This window comes from Mesocricetus auratus, unplaced genomic scaffold (assembly GCF_017639785.1).
Source record: "Mesocricetus auratus isolate SY011 unplaced genomic scaffold, BCM_Maur_2.0 Super-Scaffold_100018, whole genome shotgun sequence".
NCBI classification, from domain to species: Eukaryota; Metazoa; Chordata; class Mammalia; order Rodentia; family Cricetidae; genus Mesocricetus; species Mesocricetus auratus.
Genome location: NW_024429199.1, coordinates 2,166,756 through 2,192,249, shown reverse-complemented (window position 1 = coordinate 2,192,249; position 25,494 = coordinate 2,166,756). Strand labels below are relative to the sequence as shown.

Here is a 25,494-nt window from a genome sequence, read left to right as displayed (position 1 = left end):
CCCAAATGTGACATGCAATCTTTCCATCGTGTCTCTAACCTGTTCTTCCCCCAACCCTCGCTCTCATGCTTTTATTCATTAGCTTAAAAAATGTTGAAACATGACAAGTTAAATTTTTTGGTGAAAGAAAGGGAATAAGTAATTTTCATTAGTGCTTGTGTCTGAAGATCAGCACTTCCAGTGTCTCCATCCCTGAACTGGAGGTTTCTCCAGGAAATCTTGCTGTAAAGATAACACTTGTATTAGTAGCCATGTGTTTCTATTTAGCTGCTTTCCCAGTCTGGGTCCCGAAGTGAACCCAGGGGTTCAGGTTCTTCATGTCCTCCCTTTCACATGCACGTGAGACCCCGGCCACAGCCCTTAGTGTGTGGCTCTAAGGTAACTGCTTCCTTTCAAACCTGCTTCCTTTTCAGATTAGAGGACACGGTAATTCACTGGGATAACCCAACTTCTGCAGGAACAAAGCTCTAGTTAAGATGCAAGAAAAGCCAACAAGGTTTTGAAAGAAGTGAATGGGTGTCAAAAAACTAATTGAAACTTTGTCCATTCATGAAAATATTTGCTTTTGGGTCAGCAAGCTTCAAATCTGCAAATGTAAATTATCTTTATATCATTTGATGAGTTAGGATTTTTAACACTAGTTATATGACTGTGACCCCTTGACGTGCATTCGCTGTCCTTATTAGGGCAAAGCTCAGTACTCCCTGGCCAAAGTCACAGGGAAGCTCTGTGGTCCTCCAGTTTCAAGTTCTTCTCTTCAGTTGGACATTAATATGACTTTCTGCAGAACTCTGGTATGGTTGGACATGTACCTAGGACATTAATATGACTTTCTGCAAAACTGCATGTTTGAACATGTACATAGTCATGAACCACTGTGATTTACCGACTGTAGCCTGTGCCATCCATACACACATGTAAAGTAGGCAGTTTGTCTCTTTGGTTCCGCTCTCTTATGCCCTTTGTGGAATCCCTCATTGCTCTGCAGTATTGAGCCTATTTGTCTTCTGCTCTGAAACTGCTCTTAGGAGCTTACTCCTTCTATAAACACATTACTCAGACATAAATTTTTTAATGTGGTTCTAAAGATATTTTAATGTAATTCCATCCTGTGTCCCACTCAAGAAAGTGTCTACCCCTTGGTGAATATGAAATGAGAATCAATTCTGCTTTGTTCCTTTTGGGCTAAGTCCCTCCTTCTCCCACAGAGTAAACATCTTGTGCTTTCTTGGTGCTTTGGTTTGGTTTTGGTTTTGGTGTTTTTTGAGATAACATCTCATGGAGCCCTGCCTGTCCTAGAACTTACTATGTAGACCAGACTGGCCTGCCTCTCTGCCTCTCTGCCTCTCTGCCTCTCTCTCTGCCTCTCTCTCTGCCTCTCTCTCTCTCTCTGCCTCTGCCTCTCTGCCTCTCTGCCTCTCTGCCTCTCTGCCTCTCTCTCTGCCTCTCTCTCTCTCTGCCTCTCTCTCTGCCTCTCTGCCTCTCTGCCTCTCTGCCTCTCTCTCTGCCTCTCTGCCTCTCTCTCTGCCTCTCTGCCTCTCCTGCCTCTCTGCCTCTGCATGACCACCAAACCAATGGCTCTAGCTAATGCTAAAACAAGGTCATCTGTCCCGTGAGACCTGAGAAGACATGGCCTTAACCTTACTAAACTGTGGTTTGCCCATCTCCAGTGCAGGACCCAGTTCTCAAGGTTAGCTGTGTTCATCTCTCATTTCAGTTCATGCAGAGCACAATGGCTGTCTTAATCCATTTTGCACTACTAAAACAAAATACCTGAGACTGGATTACTAATATGGAGAGGTTTATCTCTAACACTCCCTAACGTCACTAAACAAATAAATGTATTTAGCTTGCCATTCCGGTGACTGGAGAATCTAAGCAAGATGGAGGCAGTGTCCTGGCTGAGAAATGGAGACCAGCAGATGCAGACACTGTCAAAGCACAGCAGGAGAAACAAGTTCCATCTTAACCATTCTCTCCCTTGTTAACTAACAGTTACAGGAGGCCCTATTCATTCCTACAAAACAGTTTTAATCCACTCATGAAGGTGGAGCCCCATGACCTAACTAACCACTTCTGTTAGGGCCCACCTCTTAGTCTCCCAGCAGTCAACCTTTGGAAGCTAAGCCACGCCCAGACCATAGCATAGAATTTCTCTTGACAAGACATTTGGTTTTTTAACGGGAGATACAAAATTAATCTGCTTATGAACTGTACACTTTCTTGAGCCTCAACTGAGTATATAAAGAAAAAATAACTACATATGATTTTACTCTTGATTCCTGAGGGGGATTTGGGTGGTGTGTGTGTGTGTGTGTGTGTGTGTGTGTGTTTCAACTGTGTTTAAATAATAGCAATTCAGAAATCATATTTTTAGAAAGTAGTTTTCTAACTCTAGCCAATTCTAATATTGGCACTAATTTTGTTTATGGTTATCCAAATCTGTAAAAAAAAACTATATAGTAACTATATCAATGTTATAATTATGCAACTAACCTGTTCCTCAATATTGTCATCTATAGAATGAGAGGATTTGTACTTAGATACTCCAAACCCGTGGTTTCAGTCAGTGTATTTAATGATTATTTAAGCTCTGAAATTCTATGTTTACATCAGATATTAACTGGATATACAATGTAATTGCATTGTTTAATCCAAAGGGATTTTTTAATGCCATGGAGTACTTCGAAGACATGGAGGCAGACCAAAGTTGTGAGGTTTTTGTTTTCCTGTTCTTTTGGTTGTTTGTTTGGTGTTTTGAAACAGGGTTTCTCTATGTATCCCAGGCTAACCTGGAACTCACTGTAGACCAGGCTGGCCTGGAACTTAGAGATCCGCCTGCCTCTGCCTCCTGAGTGCTGGGATTAAAGGTGTGCGCTGCCACCACCACCACCTGGCCAGATCGAAGTTTTGTGGTGTGTTTTTTTTTTCTGAATATATATATATATATATATATATACACACACACACACACACACACACATGCACACTTTGGTATATAGATTCTCTAGCATTTATTTTATTTCATTTTAAACTTATTTGCTAGATTCTATCTGATATTATTTTAAATCTGAAAAACTGACTTCAATTATTTGTTAACTTAAATCTTCATCTCTATTTTTTTTGATATGCTACATTTTATTTACACTAAAAATAATTGATAAGAATGAAGCCCATTGATTTCTTCCCAGGGTTTTATGTGCAATACCTGTAACACAATGGAAAGTATTTTAGATTCCATATATATATATATATCAACTAGTTCAAAGCAAGATAAACACACACTCACAGACATAATCCCCTAAACCCTTTTATCTGAAACAGAATATGCTCTCAGTATAGACCAAAGGAGATTTATTAATTCTCTGTACCTACACCCTAAAACTGTACCTAGGACTGGTGAGATGGTCAGTGGGTAAAGGCACTTGTCACTAAACCTGACAACATGAGTTCCAGCCTCGGTCCCCATGTGTGGTAAAGGAGAGAACTGACTCCTGCAAGTTGTCTTCTGACCTCTGTATGTATCTGTGTGTGCACATACATGCAGATGAGTACATAAAATGTAATTAAGCAATATAGATGCCATCTGTCAGAAACTGCAGGAAAACTTGGAAGGGATGGTGATGAAGAGTGTCTTTCCCCCCCTCCCCCACGTCTCTTCTGAAGGACACGTGCTCACTGGAATAGTAAAGCCAGAAGAAAAGGAAGAGAACGCAGTAGACTATGCCTAGGAGCTGGGTGTTTCTCCCTTCACGCAGGCCCCGTGCTGGATTTGCCCAAAATGCTTAGTAACCTTCCCAGCCTCTGGCTCTCTGTAGCTACAGGAAGGCAGCATCTGCCAAAGCTCCTTCCATCACAAACTGAGTTAAAGCAGGTGGGAGGTGCCAAACAGTGCCTGTACCTTCTGACTGTTTCAGCTGTTCTCTTAATATTATCAAATCTGAAATCATGAGATACCTCTGAAGTCAAATGTTAGAATATATTCATGCCATAGTCTGATTTAAGCTGATCCTAACACATCTAACCAACATAATGGCAGTCTGCTTTCCAACACAGCATGCAATTGTGTCTGCTCAACCTTTTGTACCTCTTTCCCTTTATACTTTGAAGCAGTCCTCAGTCCAGACACCCCTGTAAGGAGCAAATGTATTTCTTGTATGTGGATCACTATAGGAAATTAAAAGAGGAAGGAAGAGAGCCTGATGGCACATCTGGAGGCTCACGCCTGGTGGCACATCTGGCTCACTCCTGCAATCCTAACACTTGAGGAGCTGAGCCTGAGGTAGGCAAGTGTGAGGCCAGCTGAACTACCCCGTGAGATCCTGTCTGAAGAAACCAGAGGCTGGGATGTATCTCAGTGGAAGGGCTCTTGCCTAACATCTCCAAAGCCCTGGGATTCAAGCCCCCATGAACCATTGAACCAAAGGGAATAAGAAGAGAAGAAAGAAAGGAAAACACTCTTTATCTTATTCTCAAAGAGTATAAACTGGAACAAATGACATACTCCATAAAGATACTTACCTAATAGTTGTTGCATATGTTATAAATTGGAGCTAAATTGCTGAAACTCTTAGTAATGTTTACATGATGTAAGTTATTAAGGGTTAGGAACCCAGAGAAAACCAGTTTCATGTAGATGTCTCTTTCCCCAATGACATATAATACTACCTTCTATCTTACTTTAACATGGCCTACTTTTCTATGGCAACTGAGAAGAGAAGAATGACATAAAGATATGTCAACTTGTAAATAAAAGCTAAAGCCAGTGTTTTCAAATGTTTGTTTTCCCTACTCTTTGGGGGTGTGTAGAATACAGCATCAAAAGAAAATAGCAGACTTTTTTTTGTTACTGCATCCTGCTCTGTTATTAGCAAACCTGTGTTTTAACATGTCTGACAAATTTAGAAAATAATGGATGATCACAACAAGTCAAGTCAATCTACTTAAAATATTACAATTTAGGGAACTAAAACTAGCAATTGGCAGGGGTGGGAGTGGGGATGGGTAGTGGTGCTCATGGTTTCCCACGTGCTAGGCAGGTGATCTACAGCCACCATGTTCCCCCCAAAAAATCTGCATTATTTCAAGAGAAATGTAGGGCCACTGAAGTGGGTCAGCGGGTAAGGCATCTGCACTACAAGCCTGGTGACCTGAGTTTGATTCCTACCCCCGCTCCCTCCCGCCAATGTACCGCTGACAGATGATGATAACTGAATCCACAAAATTGGTCTCTGACCTCCACACCCATACTGTACTCAGTGTGCCCACAACACACATCATGCACATGCATGCACACACATGTATACAAAGATACAAAACTAAAGAGAAAATTGAATGTATCCCTTGAAGATTCTCACAGAACATGCTAGAAATTGCTTTAGAATGTTTTCTAAATTTGACAAGACAAAGAAAAATGAGAGAAACTGTTAACTATTGTTTGTGTTTCTGTCTGTATTGTAAATTAGCCTGTCAGTGTGAGAAAATGCTGAGGTTTGAACTATGCACAACAATGACATCAGCAATACTTTGAAACCGATTCAGAATCCTCAGGAAATCTCTCCAAATACTTACACACACACACGCACACACACACACACACACACACACACACACACACGCACGCACGCACACGCATGCACGCTGCTGGGATGAGGAGGAAGAATGGCAGAACCTTGCTGTGCTTCAGTTTGCTTTGTTTCTTCCGAAGGCTGTATTTGTATCTGGTTGTTTTAAACCCATATCTTGTATTTTTTGATGTAGACTATTGCCTTTCATTAGTCAAGTCCCTTATGGATTTTGGAAATTGTTGGAGAATTTAAAAAGAAAAGAATAATTTCTCTTAGATTATAAAGATTCATACTCTTATTTTCCATCTATACCAAGAAAGAAAATTTCCCTCAAATTCTATATTTTATTGAAAATACATTAATTTAATGACAATTTTAATGTAATACAATATGCTAAAGTATTAGCATGATACCAATGTATTTTTATCAAGAGTTGAAGAGATTTTGCCGGTTACTTTTAACCAGGGGCATGAATCCTGTTTTCTAAATTGTGTTCTGCTCTGACATCTGACACTATATAATTTGAAAGAAAAAATTTGAAGGCTGGACCTCCTTGGTATCTGGAGCAGTTGAGCCCTTGTTTGTCTGCTCTGTGATTGGCTGAACAGTGTTGCTAGGCTTGCTCTGGAGAAAGTGAAAGGTTGAGGGTGACCTATTTGAACTGTGCCCTGTGGCTTTGATTGCCTTGCTCTTTCCCCACCCCGCCCCCACCCTGTCTTTTGAAGTTTAGGATTGTTTTTCAACCTCTCAGTTCATAAAGTTAGGAGACAGTATCTTAGCATTTTTAAGTTCTAGTTGTGTTTGTGGTACACTGACTAAATGCTATTATTTAAGTTGCTCAGATGTGTTTGGATTTGCTGATGTAAAACAAGGTCGAAGGCATAGAGAGGAAATACATTTAAAAAAATACAGACTATCTGGATGTCAGTAATATCTTTCTTAGTAAAATAAATTCAGAGTTCGTGTTTTTTTCCCTTTGAAATATAACACGAAATATAAAATAACAGTTACCAGGTCAGTTTTTTGTGACTTAGGATAAAGGCTATAAGTAAGCACACTGGTACTTTGTTACTCGTGTGGGGTTGACTTTGTCTTCTTGAGAAGGACTAGGAAGATGGACAGCCTCAGGGCAGGCCATGTGCACGCTCTGTTGGAAGGTGATTGTTTAGGAGGTAAGGACGGCTCTGTACAGCTGTGGCTCCAGAGCCTCCTCTCTTCCAGCCTCTGTTTGGCATCAATGGGGATAAGAGTGTGAACTAGATTCCCCAGCAATATGTCAGAAGCAGCAGAAGTCCACGAAGCAGTCCCTGAGCTTTAAGACCAGACCCAAGCCTTGTGGGAGTAACCTGGAGAGCTACAGATTAGCTTGGGTCCCCCAGACCCACTGGAAGTTCTAGGGTGCAGATCATGAGATGTGTCATAGTCAGAAAACAACAGAATTCAAATACATCTTAAATGTATAATTTTTAGTCAAGCAGTGTTACCAAAATTATTTCATAAGTAGTGTCTAAATTTAATAACATTTATGAACAAATGATTCATTTAGGTCGGAAAAAGATGAATTAACTATCAAATCAGTGAGAATGATGGGAATAATTTATGTCTTAGGCAGTTTGAAATTAAATTATGGATAATAGTTGTAGTTGCAGTATTTCTGAATTTTCTTAAATTTGTGATATTGAGAAAAGCTGGTTTACACAGATAATTAGTTTTGTTTATTTTTCATTTTTATTGTGTAAGTTTCATTCATTTGTAAGATGAGCTTTAGTCATTTCCACACACATACAAGCACAGTCCTGCCTCATTCCAGACCCCATCCCCTCCTCCCATTGAAGCCCTTCCTCCCAGCAAGTCCCCGACCGCTGAGCAAGGCTTCTTGTGTGTGATCCTCTGAGTTTAATTAGAGTTTCTTGCTCAAGCATGGGAGAGGAGTTATTTAGTGTGGTTTTGAGTGAAATTTCGGGGTCTTTTGTGGTGCTGGGAGTTGAGCTGATGGCCTTGCGCATGCTAAGCAAGCACTTAGCAGGGAGTCATAACCCCAGTCTCTAAAGCTGGTAAACATCTGTAGTATACTTTGAAGAACACTGTATGTCTGCTGTTTCATAATAGTGCCAAGATACTTGTAAAAAATCAACTCCAAGAAGTAGTCGAGGGTTGAGGGTGTTGCTTATGGTAGGTAGCGTGCCTAGCATGCCCTGGGATAGACCCTAGTACCACATGATTGATTTTGGTTTTTTAGATCACTGATCAGGGAGACTAGCATCCAACCTGCAATCCCCCTCAACTCTAGAATTACAGGTGTGCACCATCATGTTCTGTCAAAAACATAGAACCCTTGATAAAATCAGGAATTATGTGACAAGAGTAGGACTCCAAAGCTAAAATAAAAATTTATAGAGCATGAAGTTCATTTGCTCTTTATTTTGAGCTGGGAGGACTACGGCTAGCTAATAGAGGGACTTCCAGGCTGCTAGGTTTCCTCCGCACTTCCTCTCCCTCTGCTTCCGTGTTTTCTCCCTTCCTCACTGTTTTCCAGAACTAATTAACAAACTAAATGACTGCAGAGCCCCAAGCTACCTGTGCTCTCTGTGTGAGAGTTCCACATCCTGACCTTGGAAGGTAAAAGACCAGTAAATATTTGCAAATAACGCATAACCAACTGATTATGTAACATCAAGATTTCTGTAAATTGTTAAAATAAGCAACATTGACTTCTGTACATAATCCTATGCCAAAGTACATCTTTAAAGTTGAAGTTATAATAAGTTAATCGTCTAAATACATTTTATATTAAGACTTTCCAATTTTCAAAAAATAAGGAGGCAAAAATAGGATCTATTACTACAAATAGAGTGATCTTGAATTCTGTTCGAATTTGAGTTCATGTGAAAAGCATAATTAAAAAAAACAGCATTCTCTCTTTCTTCTAGGAGGATATTTTATGAAAGTGGGTTGTAACAAGCAAAAGTAAATCCGTTTATCTGTAGAACTGGTGTGCCCTGAATTTTCCCACACTCCTAGGATAAAGAGGAAATAGTCCCAGGTTCTGAATGTGGTTTTGGAGAGCAGAGCACATGTTCAGTGGATGGCAGCTTGTTTTTAAGACTTACGGACATAAAGCGGTCACCACATGTAGCCCTGTATCTTGTGCCCATCCTAGGAATCTACAGCTCAGTACTTTCTTGAAAAACCATAGACCTTGTAAGGAGGTAAATAAAGTCTCAGAGATTAACGCCTGAAGTAAAGATTAGCAAGAGGATTGAGTGGTAATTCCTCGGACTATACACACAAATCACAAGTAGAGGGCGCTGTCCCCCACTTACCAACAGGCGTCATGAGGATAGTCAGTAGAAACAAGAGAACTTGATTTTTATCATTATTTTGTTTTTATTAGAATCAAATCATCCGTAGCATGAATATTTAGTATTCATAGCTGAGCTAATGATCATTAATACGCATTTAACCTAAGCACTTTGATCATGACTAGAATTTACTCTATAAGAGAAATGGAACTTGACAGCTGAGGTCCATCAGTTCCGTGTGCTCAGAATAAGTTCAAGGTTTGAGGGCTGGCGTGTGACTCAGTGGTAGAGGGCTTGCCTTGAATGTCCAAAACCAACTAAACTGTGACAAGATAAATAGATTTGGTTTTATTATCTTTTGAAGAGAATATTTAAATTTAGGAATAAATGAAGTCTAACCTCTAAAAACTATTTTTGGGGTTTTTTTGTTTTTGTTTGTTTGTTTTTGTTTTGTTTTTTGAGACAAGGTTTCTCTGTATTGTTTTGGAGGCTGACCTGGAACTAGCTCGGTAGACCAGGCTGGTCTTGAACTCACAGAGATCCGCCTGCCTCTGCCTCCCGAGTGCTGGGATTAAAGGCGTGCGCCACCACCGCCCGGGCTCTAAAAACTCTTTTTAAAAGTACACAATATGTATATATCATAGTCTTAGAAATATTTTCTACTTGCTTATGTCATGTATTTAGTGTCTTTAGCTACCGTTCCCTTGGGTCAGCATGTCCTTTAAAGCCTTTGGTAGTTCCTGGGGGAATAAAAGACCAGCTGTCAATCACCACACACACTCGCCTTTTTCCTGAACCTTGGAGTATTTCCCATCAAACCCATTCCTTTCCAACTCAGCAATGCTGAGGAGCAGTTATCTGCTGCAAGCTGTGTTCCTGAATGACTGCTATTGAACTCCTTCCCTATCGCTGCGCCCTAGATGGCCTGAAAACATGTAAGGCCCAGCTTGGTTACAAAATGTTCCATGAATCTTGTCAGACAATGGTATGTGGGAAGGCAGTGTCTGACTTGCTTGTTGCTGCTGAATTAACAGGTGACCATACATGCCACTGCTGGAAACTTGTCTTGCTACTGCAAGAGGGGAAGCAGGCCAGGAGTACCTGTGGCTTCCCAAGGAGAAGGGAGAGACTGAAAAACAGAGCTGAGCTTCCCTGCCTCTGAGGACTTGTGGCAGTCACCAAGTCTCCAAATCTTTAACAAAACAACATTGAACTCACTGTCAAGCTCTCAACTTAGTTATAATTTTTAATGGAAACACCTCTTAGAGTTCATCCTGCTGGGTGGGTCCTAAGGTGCTGGAGGGGCAACTGATTTTAATGGCTGTGCATTACATCAAGACAATTTAGGTGATGTGTCTGTCACTCAATAAATGCCGTGAACTCGCTTAGGAAGCTTGATTAGTTCCTAAGACCTTCCTCTTATTAGAAGACGGTGCAGTTGCTGTGCGGAGCGTTGGGAAGGTCTGGTGGGCACAGTGACAAAGAGGTGCAGATTTGGAGAGCGTGAGGTCAGAGGGGTCTGGGAAGAAACAGTAAGAGTGACAGGGAGAGTGCGAGGGGGGGCTCTAAGACGGAGACCAAGTCCACCCGTGCCTCCCTCACCTTTCTGAGCTCAACTTGGGTAAGAACAAGGTAGAGCAAATTTCTTTCTTCCTGCTTTCTTTTCTTGTCCTAGCATCAAGGGCTTAAGCAACGTCTAAATGTTAACTTTATATTCATTAAAAGAACCAGCTTCAAGCTGGTTAGTGCTGGCACACACCTTTAACCCCAGCTCTTAAGAGTCAGAGGCAGGTGAATCTCTGTGAGCTCGAGGCCAGCCTGGTCTACAGAGCAAGTTTCAGGACACCAAGGCAGTTACACGAGAAACCCTGTCTTGAGAAGGAAAAAAAAATGGATTCATATAGTGTGCTGTTTGGGGGGGCAGGGGGAGGGGTATTTGTTTTTTAATCAGAAAGAAATGGGTTCTAATTCCAGATTGCATTTTACTACTTTTATGACCTTAGACAACTCATTTGTGGTTCCTTGAGTTTCTGTTTCACAACTTTGAACAATAGGGTTCAATAGGGAACAATAGGAAGCCACTTTATATATGTATTTGCTTATTGTCTGATATGTAGGAGTTGATAAGCTACTGGTCTTTTTTAATCTTCATCCTGGAAACCTGAGCATATATTTTAACACACTGAACTGGGTGGGGGCGGGGGGGGGGGTAAAAGTGACTTTTTAATTTAAAACCACTATGGCTTTTTAGAACACTATTTACCAGTATGGCTAATAACCCACACTTCTAAATACTTTGCGCAGGGATCTGAAACATTTGACATCTATAAAGGAAGCCTCAATAAGAGGGAAAACAAAGATTGGTCAGCATCTTGCAGCAATAAAGTCAGACACTCATGAAAACCCAGCTGAAGAAGTGGAAAGTACATAGCAAGGAAGACTACTGAAAGCTGATTTCAGTGCTGAAGGGATGCTAAGTACCCAAACAAGAGCTTGAAAAGGAAAAAGTGCTTAGCAGCAGGCCAGCGCTCTGTAGCAACACAGCAGGAAGTACAAGCTGGAGGGCATCTTTTGACAAGATTGGTGGCAGCAGCAGTCTTACAGACCAGCACTTAGGCTAAGTGAAGTGTTTTAAATGACGCTGGGGAGTTTTGAACTACATAAATCTGTCAGATGCCACTCCCACTCTTAAAGAGCCTATGGTTTAAAGGCTAAAGCCATTGCTCTACTCTTAACCAATTAGTGAACACAATATGACTCCAGTGAGTACATGTGCAAACCTGTACTGAACTCTTGTGGTCTGTGATGCATGATCATGACTGGTCATTTTATTGAATTCTGTTGATAATGATTCTTTCTGCTGGACCGTAGCTATTCTATCATATGAATTGATTATAATTTTTAAAGACCTAATGAGTGCAGTGAAAACACTTGATAATTTGAGAATTGTCTCCTAGATTCCAAGAGGTAGAGTACACTGAGACACCATTGCTTCCCTCATGGAGCTCACTGCCTTCTTCGTCAGAAATGCACCTTCCTGCTGGCTAACACTGGCCTGCATTCTCCTTGATCCACACCACCCTCTTACCCTGACAGCGTTGCCCACGCCACTTCTCTGACATCCTCTGCTCCCCATTTTGCCTCTTCCAGTATATTTTTTCTAAACTTTAACTAAATGCAGATGGAATGTTACCATTTTGTTTAAACTCTTCAATGACTCCACAGTGCCCTTGAGGGTTAGAATCCTATTCCTCATTGAAAGTTGATTATAGTACCTAAAATTGCCTACATCTGCCTCCTTCTATACTCTCCTTCCTCTCAGCTCCAGACCCAGTAGTTTCCTTCATGTGACTTCCATACAAGATCACTCTCTCCTGTCCCTAGCCTTTAGCAAGTGCTGGGTTCTTCCCTGAGGACTGCCTCCAGGCTCCCAAAACCTCCCCTGAATTTTCTTACTAAGACTTCTCTGCTGATCCTTCCCTCCATCTAAGGTACTTCTTCCTTGGAAAGCTTATTTTGACCCACCTCTCCATCCATGCCTGAACTCTGAGCACTTCAGAGTTCAAATCCAGGGCCACAGCATTTGGTATCATGCACATTGTTTAAAGTGTACAGGAAAGGATGGAGGCTGTGGGCACCCTGCTAAGGCCACATGCAGAGAAGAGGAATCTCACTTTGACACGTTTTTTTTTTAAAGGAAAGGAAATTTCTATCACTTTTTTGATCAGATGCCAAGATTCTTCCAAAAAGGAACTAAATGTTGAAGTGAAATGTTCAAATAGCAGGCTTTATAAAATAGCTCCTGGCCTGTGCTGATAACTCTGAGTAAATATGGAAATTACAGTCCTTGTCAGGCCTGTCCTGTGCTCATTCGGTGTTTATGACATGCGCAGTGTGTCCAACACTGGACACCTTCAGTATGACATCTGGTGACTCAAGAAATGACAGGCTTAGGTAAACACCAACTTTCTAATAAATGATTTGGAGCAAAACATTCCCAAAAGTGAAAGCCACTCAGTATTTGCAGAACAATTAATACATTTGTTAGAACCCATGGTCACTGTAGATTTATTTAAGGTGGTACTTTTTAATTTTTTTAAATGGACAATAAAGTGACTAACCCATAGTACTGTCTATCCAAAAGAGCAGAAGGTAGTACTCTTGGAAGTATTTAGGTCAGTCTTTATAGAGACCATGAAGGAACCTTGGACATTTAATGGCTTGGAGGTTCTCAATAAAGTACTGAATTAGAATGTAAGTAAAATTTATATTTTTTTTCATGCAAGACAGAATTAAATAATTGAAGCTTTCTGGAAGAATTCTATTTGGAGATTCTAGTTTAGTTCAGTATATCTGACTGTTTCTTCAATAAGTACTTATCAAGCTCTAAATATTAGACACTATATATGCAATATACAGCCTCAATTTGACATTTAATTATTTTAAACCATCTTGGGATCAGCTGGATTCATGCTTTTCCTTTGGGTCTTGTGAATAGAAAGGTAAGCACTCTCTATTTTTGCAATGGAGAACAATTTTAATATAATAAATATGGTATACCCTGCTAAATAAACTAAAACTTCAAAAAATAGAATCACAGCCTAACAATTCCAGAGTCGTTAATTTTCATGTACTTTGTTCATTTTTAAACTAGATTTTATAAATTTCAACCCCACATATCAAGTACATTTATTTCTCCAAGTTACTCATTTACTGCTGGTTTATTTGAGAGGGTAGCTACTGCTTCGAATTGACTGACTTAATGGATTTCTATTGCTTGTTTATGGCTGAGTGGAGATTTGATTGTACCATTTATTTTTGTGGCTCTTCAGTGGAAAAGCACCTTTTATTAACATTAACCCAAAGTGGCTTGCTTCTCTGTAGTTAAGAAAAAAAAAAAAGACTTTGGGTGCTTTAGAAGAAAATGTAACATCGATCTTGCCTGGAGGAGAAAAATAAAGAGTAACCATTTTTAACCTTTCAAAACAGAACCTTCAAGAGCTGAAAGTGCAACTTAGTCTTCTCTGACACACTGTAACCTCCACTACTGACATTGAAACTTATTTTCATTTTGGAGTCCTGGTGGTGTCTGTCAGTGTTAGTGATTTGAAAAGCTCCATGTATTTCCTTCTATGAATGTGTTCCAACTTTTTCTTTTCTTAACCTGAACATGTAAGCCTTTGAAAACACAAGCATAGAAAAAGAGATCTAATTTAGCAGGGTTTTTTTTTCCTCTTAAGAAATGAATAAAGTTACCAAAGGAAGGGAATGGAATTGGCACAGGGTGAGGTGATTTGGGTTCTGGGTCTAACAGCATCAGTGATTTATGTGCTAAACCTCTGTGTTTCCAAGTTCCCCATTAGATTTCAGAGAGATTTTTCTTTGTAACACAGGGTACTTGCGAAGGAATATTAGAAATTGTAATGCATGGAATATAGTTGAGGAAAGACAATTGGGAGACTGGCTGCCAAGAAGAGTGATATTTATAGTTTCTACATCGCTTGCCAAAAAATAAATTTTACATTGCATATAGGCCACGTTCTGCAGCCATTCTGCAGCGTTCGGGCATCCGAAAGGAAGGGGACTCTCAGTGGTTGTACAACGCAAAGAAAACTGGATTCCTCCTGGTGTCTAGGAGACGTTGCTGACTGCCTGTGGGTAAATGGCTTGCCTATGTCCGGGAAACTGGAGGGCAGGTCTCCTTTCCCTGAGTCCCGGGACACACGATGCACCTTCCAGCCATGGTTCCACCCAGCGGGCCTGTTCTCACACCGAGAATTAGCTCATCGCAGGGCGCTCGGCCTTCAAGCTTGTTTTTGCTGGCCGGGTCCGCACGCTCCCAACCCGGGGCGCCAAGGGGCGGGGCTACGATTCCCCGCGGGCCTGCATTGGCGGGCGCGCCCGCCCCGGCAGTGGAGTGACGGGCGCGGGGCGGGGCCTCGCGGCTTGTTTGTCAGCGCAGCGCCGCCCGCCCCGCCCCCGCGGTGCTCTGTCTGAAGCGCTGCAGCGACCGCGGCCACAGCCGTCCCGGCGACATGCGTCTGGCCGCCGCAGCGAACGAGGCGTACGCAGCCTCGCTGGCCGTCTCGGAGCTGCTGGGCTGCCAGCAGTGCGGCGGGGGCCGCGGCCAGGACGAGGTACCGGGCGGGCGAGGGCTGGGGGCGGGCGGGCCGAGCACCGCCGACGCTCGCACCCGCAGCATCGCAAACGCCCCCTCGGGACTGCGCGGCCTGGGCGAAGGGACTGGACCGCCTGGTGGGCCACCCGGTCACTTAATGGAGGTCTCGGGACAGAATAACGTCTGTCTGCTGTGCCGGTGCGCACAAGTCAGAGCAGCAGAGCTGAAGTCTCGGGTCAGACAGCCTGTGGATTTTCCCCTCTGGCGCTCCGTCAGAGCAGACTGTCCAGTCACCCTTCCCTCGCCGACGTGGATCTAGAGACACATTTGAGTCGGTTAAATGATATTGCCTGGAATAAAAACGCAGCCAAGCCCTGTACTGCTCTTCGCCGCGTTTGCCCTTGTTAACCCCTCCCTGCTGTGCCTGAATCGGCCTGCCGAACTATTTCATTTCTTTGTGGTTTTATTGTAAGTGGTGCAACTAGGATGATATTTGAAAATTGCTAATATAACCTTCCCTATAATTTGAACAAAGGCTTTGACTCTGAAGGGGTGAGAGAGAAATACTGAAATTGGAACTGGAATCAGAATGTTGGGTTGCCTTAGCTCAAGAAGTCTAAATGTGAATAATCTTGTTATTTGCACATTAAAGTGATAAGGTCTAAATTTTAATACTCCATTAATCAGCAATTAAGTCATGAAAACTTAAACGACCCCATGAAAGGTGTAGAACACTAAGTGTTGTTTTCTAGACGTTAGCATTCATAGATACATTGCATGCAACCTTTAAACATTTCTAAAGCTCAGTAGTGGACTGCTACTTAGCATGTGGGAGGCTCTGGGTTCTATACTTGGTGTCAATAAATAAATAACCCATAAGGCATTGCTTTGGAAGCTTTATGGAAAAAAAACAGGCCACAATGTGAAAATGTTGAGTTAGCATTTACAGTTTCTGTGTGCAGGCCATCACAGATCTCTCTGTTCTGATTCTGAGTAGAAAGGAACCCCAGTGGTCACGTGTGAATAGCTCTGTTATTTCTGACAGCAGCATTTGTGGGCAAAATCCTCAATCCTCAGCTCAGACTGGGAATTTCCAAAGATCTGAAGTAGCTTGTATGTTGATTATAACAGTGTCTGTGGGGTTTTGTTCAACAAACTAGGAAGCTGCCCTTAGCATGTAGGAAAAACTGGGAAGTGGTGCTTCACAGGAAACCAGTTTCTTCACAAAAATGCACTGGCGCATGGCGCAGTTCTCTCCAGTAGCAAGCTTCCAAAAGTTGACTCCTCCTCCTCCTCCTATTACCTCTCTTCCTTCTCTCCCCTCTTCCTTCCCCCCCCCCAGGACTCTGTACATGCTAGGCAAATTCTGTACCACCAAGCCACATCCCCACCCAAACGTAATACTTTGAAGTCAGGAAGTTTTTCTTCTTCTAAATCAGGGTTCATGGAACACACTCGCAAAGGTACCCGACTTCCCGTGTTTAAATAGCCTAGCAGTGTTCATGACAATTGGAAGAAATACAGTACCTTTGGCTGTAGCTCAAGAAATCTAAATGTGGATACTTGTAGTTCTCCTTTCTACTGGAAGTCTTTGATAGTAGAAAGTCCACATTATGCTAGATAGACAAAGGCTTTTCCCAGAAGAGGGAGAATAAAGACTTTAACTTTTTATAAGACTTTTCACTTTCTTTGCCTTGTTGAAATACCATTTCTTTTTCTTTTTCTTTTCTTTGGTTTTTCAAGGCAGGGTTTCTCTGTGGCTTTGGAGGCTGTCCTGGAACTAGCTCTTGTAGACCAGGCTGGCCTCAAACTCATAGAGATCCACCTGCCTCTGCCTCCCAAGTGCTGGGATTAAAGGTGTGTGCCACCACTGCCCGGCTGAAATACCATTTGTACTTGTGTAAGTTTTTCAAAACAAGTGACATCAGTGTTGTGATTATAAGTCACATGCTAAAATATCTAGATGGGATTTTTTAACGCATCAAGTGTACAAAAATGCTTCAAATAATTTACTTTTCAAGGAGATAGGTTGATATTTAATAAGTGAACAAATTCTTCTGTTTTACATAGCCATTTATTCATTCTTAAGGATACTGATGGAGGTCTGTACATAAGTCTTTAGCAAAGTGAAGCATGTGATTAGGGAAGTGCTGTTAGTACACAAGCACTGTTCATACAGTCCACACTGTTCACACACTGTTCATACAGTCCACACTGTTCACACACTGTTCATACAGTCCACACTGTTCATACACTGTTCATACAGTCCACACTGTTCACACAGTCCACACTGTTCACACACTGTTCATACACTGTTCATACAGTCCATACTGTTCACACACTGTTCACATACTGTTCACACACTGTTCACACAGTCCATACAGTTCACACACTGTTCATACAGTCCACACTGTTCACACACTGTTTATACAGTCCGTACTGTTCACACACTGTTCACACACTGTTCACACAGTCCATACAGTTCACACACTGTTCACACACTGTTCATACAGTCCACACTGTTCACACACTGTTTATACAGTCCGTACTGTTCACACACTGTTCACACACTGTTCACACAGTCCACACTGTTCACACACTGTTCACACAGTCCATACAGTTCACACACTGTTCACACAGTCCATACAGTTCACACACTGTTCATACAGTCCACACTGTTCACACACTGTTCATACAGTCCACACTGTTCACACACTGTTCATACAGTCCACACTGTTCACACACTGTTCATACAGTCCACACTGTTCACACACTGTTCATACAGTCCATACTGTTCACACACTGTTCACACACTGTTCATACAGTCCACACTGTTCACACACTGTTCATACAGTCCACACTGTTCACACACTGTTCACACAGTCCATACTGTTCACACACTGTTCATACAGTCCATACTATTCACACACTATTCACACACTGTTCATACAGTCCACACTGTTCTCACACTGTTCACACAGTCCATACACTGTTCATACAGTCCATACTATTCACACACTATTCACACACTGTTCATACAGTCCACACTGTTCTCACACTGTTCACACAGTCCATACACTGTTCATACAGTCCATACTATTCACACACTATTCACACACTGTTCACACAGTCCATACTGTTCACACACTGTTCACACACTGTTCATACAGTCCACACTGTTCACACACTGTTCACACAGTCCATACTGTTCACACACTGTTCATACAGTCCATACAGTTCACACACTGTTCACATACTGTTCACACACTGTTCACACTGTTCACACACTGTTCACACACTGTTCACACACTGTTCACACAGTCCACACTGTTCACACACTGTTCACACAGTCCATACTGTTCACACACTGTTCACACACTGTTCACACAGTCCATACAGTTCACACACTGTTCACATACTGTTCACACACTGTTCACACAGTCCATACAGTTCACACACTGTTCACACACTGTTCATACAGTCCACACTGTTCACACACTGTTCATACAGTCCACACTGTTCACACACTGTTCACACAGTCCACACTGTTCACACACTGTTCACACAGTCTATACTGTTCACACAGTCCATACTGTTCACACACTGTTCACACACTGTTCATACAGTCCACACTGTTCACACACTGTTCACACAGTCCATACTGTTCACACACTGTTCACATACTGTTCACACACTGTTCACACAGTCCATACAGTTCACACACTGTTCACACACTGTTCATACAGTCCACACTGTTCACACACTGTTCATACAGTCCACACTGTTCACACACTGTTCACACAGTCCATACTGTTCACACACTGTTCATACAGTCCATACTGTTCACACACTGTTCACACAGTCCATACAGTTCACACACTGTTCATACAGTCCACACTGTTCTCACACTGTTCACACACTGGTGCAGTCCATACTGTTCTGTGGCATTGTCAATGCCACTAACAATGTCCATATTTTGAAAATTGTTGGTATCATACATTGATGAAGAAACAGGTCAGATTGTGATGGTGGAGGCTGTGGTCAGCTCTTTCAAAGATGGTCATTAACACTGTTGAGGGGTGAGGATTCTTAGTTCTCATTTTAGCTTTTCCAGCCACACCTTCCCAGAGAACCAGTGAGAGGTTTATACTGATTAACATCTGTACTTGCTCTCTAACACAGCCATTTGTTCTTGGCAGTTCTGCCTCCTAGGATCTGGATTTGTTTGGTTTTAGGTTTTGTTTGTTTAGGTTTTAGTACCATAAATTATATGTCCCTTGTTTGTAGATAATAGTACTTAAAACAGTACTTGGTTTCTAATACTTTATGAACTGTGATTACTGTTCTTAATTTTTTATTAACATAATTAGCTTGAGATGTTTTGTGTGTGTTTATATCAGCTAGGAAATAAGCAGAAAACTAAAAAGCAGTTTGATTCTCAGATATTCCTGATATGTGTGCAAGCACACACACACAAATACTCCTCAAGAGCTTTGTAAACTATTCTGTTATATAGCATGAGGTAGTTGTGAGGGATTGGGCTATTGTTGCTTTATCTTCTTCCTAATGATCTTTATTTTACATATTATACATGTCAACTTAATGCTTTCATGGAAATTACAAACTTACCGAACAAAAGTCCTTTTTTTGGCCCAAACCCTCTTAACGCTCTCTACTTCCTTCTCAGGACACGATGCATGAAGACACTTGGTCATGCTGGGGATCAAATGTAGGGCTTTGCACATGCTGGCCGAGCACTTTCTCACTAAGCTGTCATTCCAGCGTGTGATTTTCCAAGATGAGGAGTCTATACAAGTTGCAGTGAGAAACAGGTCCTGTAGGATGGTCTAAGGAAACTGTCACCAGTTTACTTTTCTCAGAATTTAATTTGTGTGTATTGGGATACTGAATAAAGCCAGTCACCATCCTGTCTGTACCTGGTCTAAGATTAATTGAGGTACAATGTCAGAGCTCACCCCAGATGATTAACCCTCTGCTTTCTGATTGACATAAAGTTAAGTAGAAAAGTTCATGTCATGTCCTTGTATCTCTGTCATGTACCTAGTCTGTTAGCTAAAAGAGTCTACTGTTTTCAGGCCTAGCCTCCTAACAAGGAGAGTAAATGTAGAAATTACTGTATAATAATTTTATATATAATGTTTGTTTGTAGAATAGAAACAAGACCAGAATGATATAATTATACCTGTTTGTTTTGTACTCACAAAGATCCACCTGCCAGTGCCTCCCAAGAGCTGGGAGTAAAGGCGTGTGCCACCACACTCAGCCTCAGACTTTCCCATGTTAATATTTCTTTTTTGAAGGAAAAAAGTGGTATCTCTGTAATTAAAGTGATAGGTTTTGGAGGGTAGATACTTGAGCATGGTTTTATCATCCTTATTTCCCTTCCTTTGAATTGTCTTTGACTGTTTGCAAACATCTTCCAAGTTTTCTATTCATCTAAGACTTTGTATCCTCCCCTCATGAAAGTCTGATTCATTACCAGACTTATCAGTCTTTAATTTTGATTTCTAGGTTTTGTAGCATTATTGGGTCTATTTCATTCTACAAACAGTTGCTAGAACTATTTTTTGCTTGTTTTTTCATGTTTAACTCTGATTTATTGTAGGTTAAAATATGACTTAGGACTCTAACTGCCGTTTTTGTTTTTTATTTTGTTTATTTCTGTGTGACTACCAGTTGTCCCAAGATCATTTGTCAAATAATCTATTTGGAAATGACACCCTTTGCTATCCTGAAGTCCTATATGTATTGAATAGTGTGTGTCTGAGTTACAAAATGATTAATAAACCCCTGAAGCCCTAAATATACATTGTTTAGATAATTTGTAAGATGAGGGAAAGAGAAAGGATAAATGTTGGGCTCAACTTTGTACTTTTTCCCAGTGAATTTTATTTAACATATATACAGTTTGGTCAAAGTTAGAGGATAGGCTAATGGGGTCATTGTTTTATATAAACAGCTACATTTGTTTCAAGAGGAACAAATTCTCTTCTGGAATTTATTATACATTGTTAACACTGAGATACTTACAGGATCAGACTAGTGAAGTGTCACTTCAGATGAGTATAATGTCACACACTATCTTCAGTGTGTGAAATAGCCACAGTAAGAAGCCAGTGTCCAGGAAAATTTGACTTAATATATACAATACAACTGATACATCATAGATTCAGATGGCAAATAGTCTGCTTTGGGTTCTCCTGAAAAAGATCCTCTTATCCTGCTTGCTGGGGAGGTGGGGGGAGGCAGGGTAATACCAGAACTTGCTGTTCAAAGCTGAAGATGGCTTTGAACTTTTGATCCTCCTGCCTTTACTGCCCAAGTGCTAGGATTGCAGGTTTACACTAGACAAGCACTAACTACTAAGCTACAATTCTAGCCCTGCCTGAATTTTTAAAAATACATTATATTCAAAAGTTTTCATTCACTTAGCACAAATTTCTTGAATTCTCTCTGTCCCCCTCCAGTTCTTCTTAAAAGCAAAGCAGCTATGCTGAGGAGATGGCTAGGTGGGTAAAAGCATTCACCCCATAAGTGTGAGTGCATAAGTTCAAATCTTGGGAACCCATGTAAAAGCTGGATGCATAGTGCAAACATCTGTAATACCAGTAGACAGAATGGAGAAACAGAAATCCCCCCCCCACAGGTCCAAGGGCCACATAGCCTGGCACACAGTGGAAAAACAACAGGGACCCTGACTTAAACAAGGGGGAAGGCAAGGACCAACACCTAAGGTTGTCTTCTGCCCTCACACATGCTGTGTGATACACACTCGCCCAGGTCCACACATGGAAGCACATATACATACACACAGTGTATATACACATAGAGAACAGGAATGGGGAGTATCCGGGTTATATAATGAACTTTTAGAAACAGTAGGGAGCCGGGCCGTGGTGGCGTATGCCTTTAATCCCAGCACTCGGGAGGCAGAGGCAGGCGGATCTCTGTGAGTTCGAGGCCAGGCTGGACCGACAGCCTCGAAAACAATACAGAGAAACCCTGTCTCGAAAAACCAAAAAAAAAAAAAAAAAAAAAAAAAAAAGAGACAGTAGGGACAGTAGAGTGTGTGTGTGTGTGTGTGTGTGTGTGTGTGTGTGTGTGTGTGTGTGTGTGTGTGTGTGTGTGTGTTCATGCAACGGTGAACCTGTCCATCTACATCTACCATGTGGGTTCTGGGATCGAACTCAGGTTTTATGCTTGGCCCCAGGCTCCATCTTCATCTAAACAAAAATATTATTTGTATGTAATGTAATTGTATAAATAAGGATTAATCTTCATTTGTATTTACTTTAACTGTTTAAAATGATCCTGCATTGGCTGCTGTCAAGTTTTACTATTATTATGGCCATTTTGATATTGTATCTAAGAACATTGTTCTGGGAGAGGAGGTCCTACCCATAGGCTATACTACTCTGTCAGTGTAGGAGAAAGAATTCTAGATTGTGTCTAAAGTCAGAAGTTAACAAAGTAAATAGACTTAGAAACAAAAGGAGTTTTCCTGAAGTAGTTTTACTGAACCAGAGAAAATATACCTCATTATAGTCCTTTCTCTTTTGTGAATTTAGCTAACTAGTTTTTACTTGTCATAACTTCTCTGCTTACTTCAAGATGTTGGTATCAGAATGGTAATGATTGCTTGTCTTCCTGTTTAAGACATCTAGATGAAGGTATTGTTTTTGTATTTCCTGGCAAGGTGTACAGGCAGGGATGCTTCTGTTGAGTTTTGGATGTACAAACACACTGGTCTTGTTTTGTATCACTGACAGCCCACAAGGTTGGCTGCTGTGTACTGAACTTTCTGTTCTAGACTCTCTGCCAAGTGCTTTATGCAAAACTCTGGAACAGGTTTTATTGTTTTAGTCAGTCATATTATAAGGTGTTAGCAGTGTGATGCAAATAGTTGGTGTGTATATATAGCCATGAGAAAAAATGACTATAGCAAGCCTGTCTGTTTTGAACGGGCTGTTTTCCCTCTTGCTCCTTTAGCTTCAGTTTGTGGTGTTTACTGCTGGAGGCCTGAGATGGTGTAATTTTCTTTTCTAGGAACTGGGAATCCGAATTCCTCGGCCACTAGGACATGGACCAAGCAGGTTCATCCCAGAGAAAGAGGTATGCTGTTTTGAAAGTACACAGTGAACTGCCTGCTTTTAAGGAAACATTTTCATGACCTACATCTTGGCATCCAAATGATTGCTGGTCAACAACATGTTTTACACAGTTATTCAGAGTTAGTCATGCTTGGCACCAGGTTCATGGGATTAGAAAGCTGTCATAGTCGTACTGGTTTCTAATATTTCATGATGCATTTTCAGCACCCGTATTTAATCAAGTAAAACTGAGACTTGTTTTTGACTCATCGTCCACTCGCTTATATTTAGCTCTTGCTTAGGTATGCTTGGAAACAGAGGTGCTCAGTCTTGCCCATCTCCACAGGTTGGTACCAACTACTGCTAGACTCCACCTTTAGTTCTACAAATGTAGAAGCATTAATGCTTTATTGTCATAAAAGCTGTTTGCTATTCATTGTGGTTCTCTTTTCATCAAATGAAAACGTGTTGTAAAGAAAGGTTTTAGTGTCTGCTTGCAAGCTCTGGGCGTTTAGCAATCTAAGTCTGCTTCTTGATCTGGACGCTTGTCAAGTCTGCAAGCAGCCTATCTAGATACCCTTGACTAAAGTTCAGTTCAGCCTTTGTTGTTTATCCCCCACCATATAATGGAACTATTCTTCTGTTTTGCTACAAGTTTAAATTCATAACCCCCTCTTAAGTAAAATTTAATCTACTTCTAAATGGAACAATGCAGCCCATTCATATTTTCTTTAACACCAGTTTGCAGTTTATGTAACTGCAGTTTTCTCTTGTTTGCACAGATTCTACAAGTGGGGAGTGAGGACGCACAGATGCACGCCTTATTTGCAGATTCCTTTGCTGCTTTGGGTCGTTTGGATAACATTACATTAGTGATGGTTTTCCATCCACAGTATTTAGAAAGTTTCTTAAAAACTCAACACTATCTACTGCAAATGGATGGACCATTACCCCTCCATTACCGGCACTACATTGGAATAATGGTTTGTAGACATATAATGAAAAATTCTTTCTACCTGTTTTTGTTAATTTTCTTTAAGAGAGTTAATGCTTTTGATACAAGGATAAATACTTATATTCTGACTTGTAATCATATTCTTATTTCTATTTTTCCTGGTTTAAAATATGTATGCTTTCAAGTATATTGCATGTAACTTCATACAATTCTAAGGACTATTCCTTTAAATTTTATTACATTTGTGTGTGTGTACGATAATTTGAAGAAGTCCGTTCCCTCCTAACTACCATGGGATTAAATTTAGGTTGTCAGGCTTAGTGGCAGGTGCCTTTAACCACTGAGCCATCTTTCTGGTCCAGAACCATTCTTAGAGGTTAAAGTACTACAGAGTGAGTTCCAGGACAGCCAGGGCTGTTACACAGAGAAACCCTGTCTCCCCCTCTCCCTCCCACTCTTGCTTCTCCCTCTCTAGCAAAAGTCTTATGTGGCCTCAACTGGTCTCACACTTGCTGTGTAGCAGAGGGTGAGCATGAGTTCCTGGGACTCCTGCCTCTAACTCCCAAATGCTAGGATCATAGCCTTGTTATGAATGGTTTATGTTGACATATCTGGTGGTAAGCCTGTTCAGTTTATGTATAATAACCTGTCCATTTTTAAGCAATATTTTGATATTGAGATATTTCTGAGATTTTTTGATGGCATATTTGAATTTTTAAAAACTCTGAATAAAATGTGTATTTCTGTAGTCTGGAAAACTTAAAAGCAGAATACTCAAAAACCATTTGTATATTGTAAAGAAAACAGATTTGTACTAGTGCAAACTTTTAACGTACTTACGTCGTTTTATTTTCTGTGAAGGCCGCAGCAAGACATCAGTGTTCCTACCTAGTGAATCTACATGTAAATGACTTCCTTCATGTTGGTGGGGACCCCAAATGGCTCAATGGGCTAGAGAATGCACCTCAAAAACTACAAAATCTAGGAGAACTTAACAAAGTATTAGCCCACAGGCCTTGGCTCATTACCAAAGAACACATCGAGGTAAGTGTGTAGTGAAATAGCACACCTTCAGTGTCGCATTTTGCTAAAGTGATACTGCTTTGTAGAACAGTTCCAGTTTAGAACAGAGAGCTGGATAGAAAGTTGGGGGTGTGGCTCAGGTGGTTTGTCTGGCGTGCACAAAGCCCTGGCTTCCTTCTTTAGCACTCATAGATCGGGCTTGCTGGAACAAGCCTGGAATCCCAGCACTGGGGAGACAGGAAAAGAAGGAAGGAGGGTCCAGAGTTCAAGGTCATCGTTAGCTACACAGCGAGTTTGAATCTGGCCTTGGAAAAGTAAGACCAAGTCTCAAAAAAAAAAAAAAACAAAGGGAAGGGAAAAGAGGGGAGGAAGAACAGGGAAGTCAGATAGAAAATCCGAAGACACACATTTTTGTGCT

The 25,494-nt window shown here is 41.2% G+C and overlaps 1 protein-coding gene across 3 annotated transcripts in view; it reads left to right on the top strand.

Annotated features, from left to right (window-relative positions):
* Sesn1 (sestrin 1) overlaps positions 1–25,494 on the top strand; it is a 75,179-nt gene that overhangs the window by 35,782 nt on the left and 13,903 nt on the right. For 2 of the 3 annotated variants that reach the window (XM_040728394.1, XM_013115802.3), the window contains exons 2-4: positions 23,055–23,120; positions 23,881–24,081; positions 24,915–25,097. In XM_040728394.1, the coding sequence (XP_040584328.1) occupies positions 23,055–23,120; positions 23,881–24,081; positions 24,915–25,097 (450 nt within the window). Of the gene's footprint in view, positions 1–14,855; positions 15,007–23,054; positions 23,121–23,880; positions 24,082–24,914; positions 25,098–25,494 lie in introns of those variants that run through there. The other variant, XM_005073225.3, reaches the window with a different exon arrangement.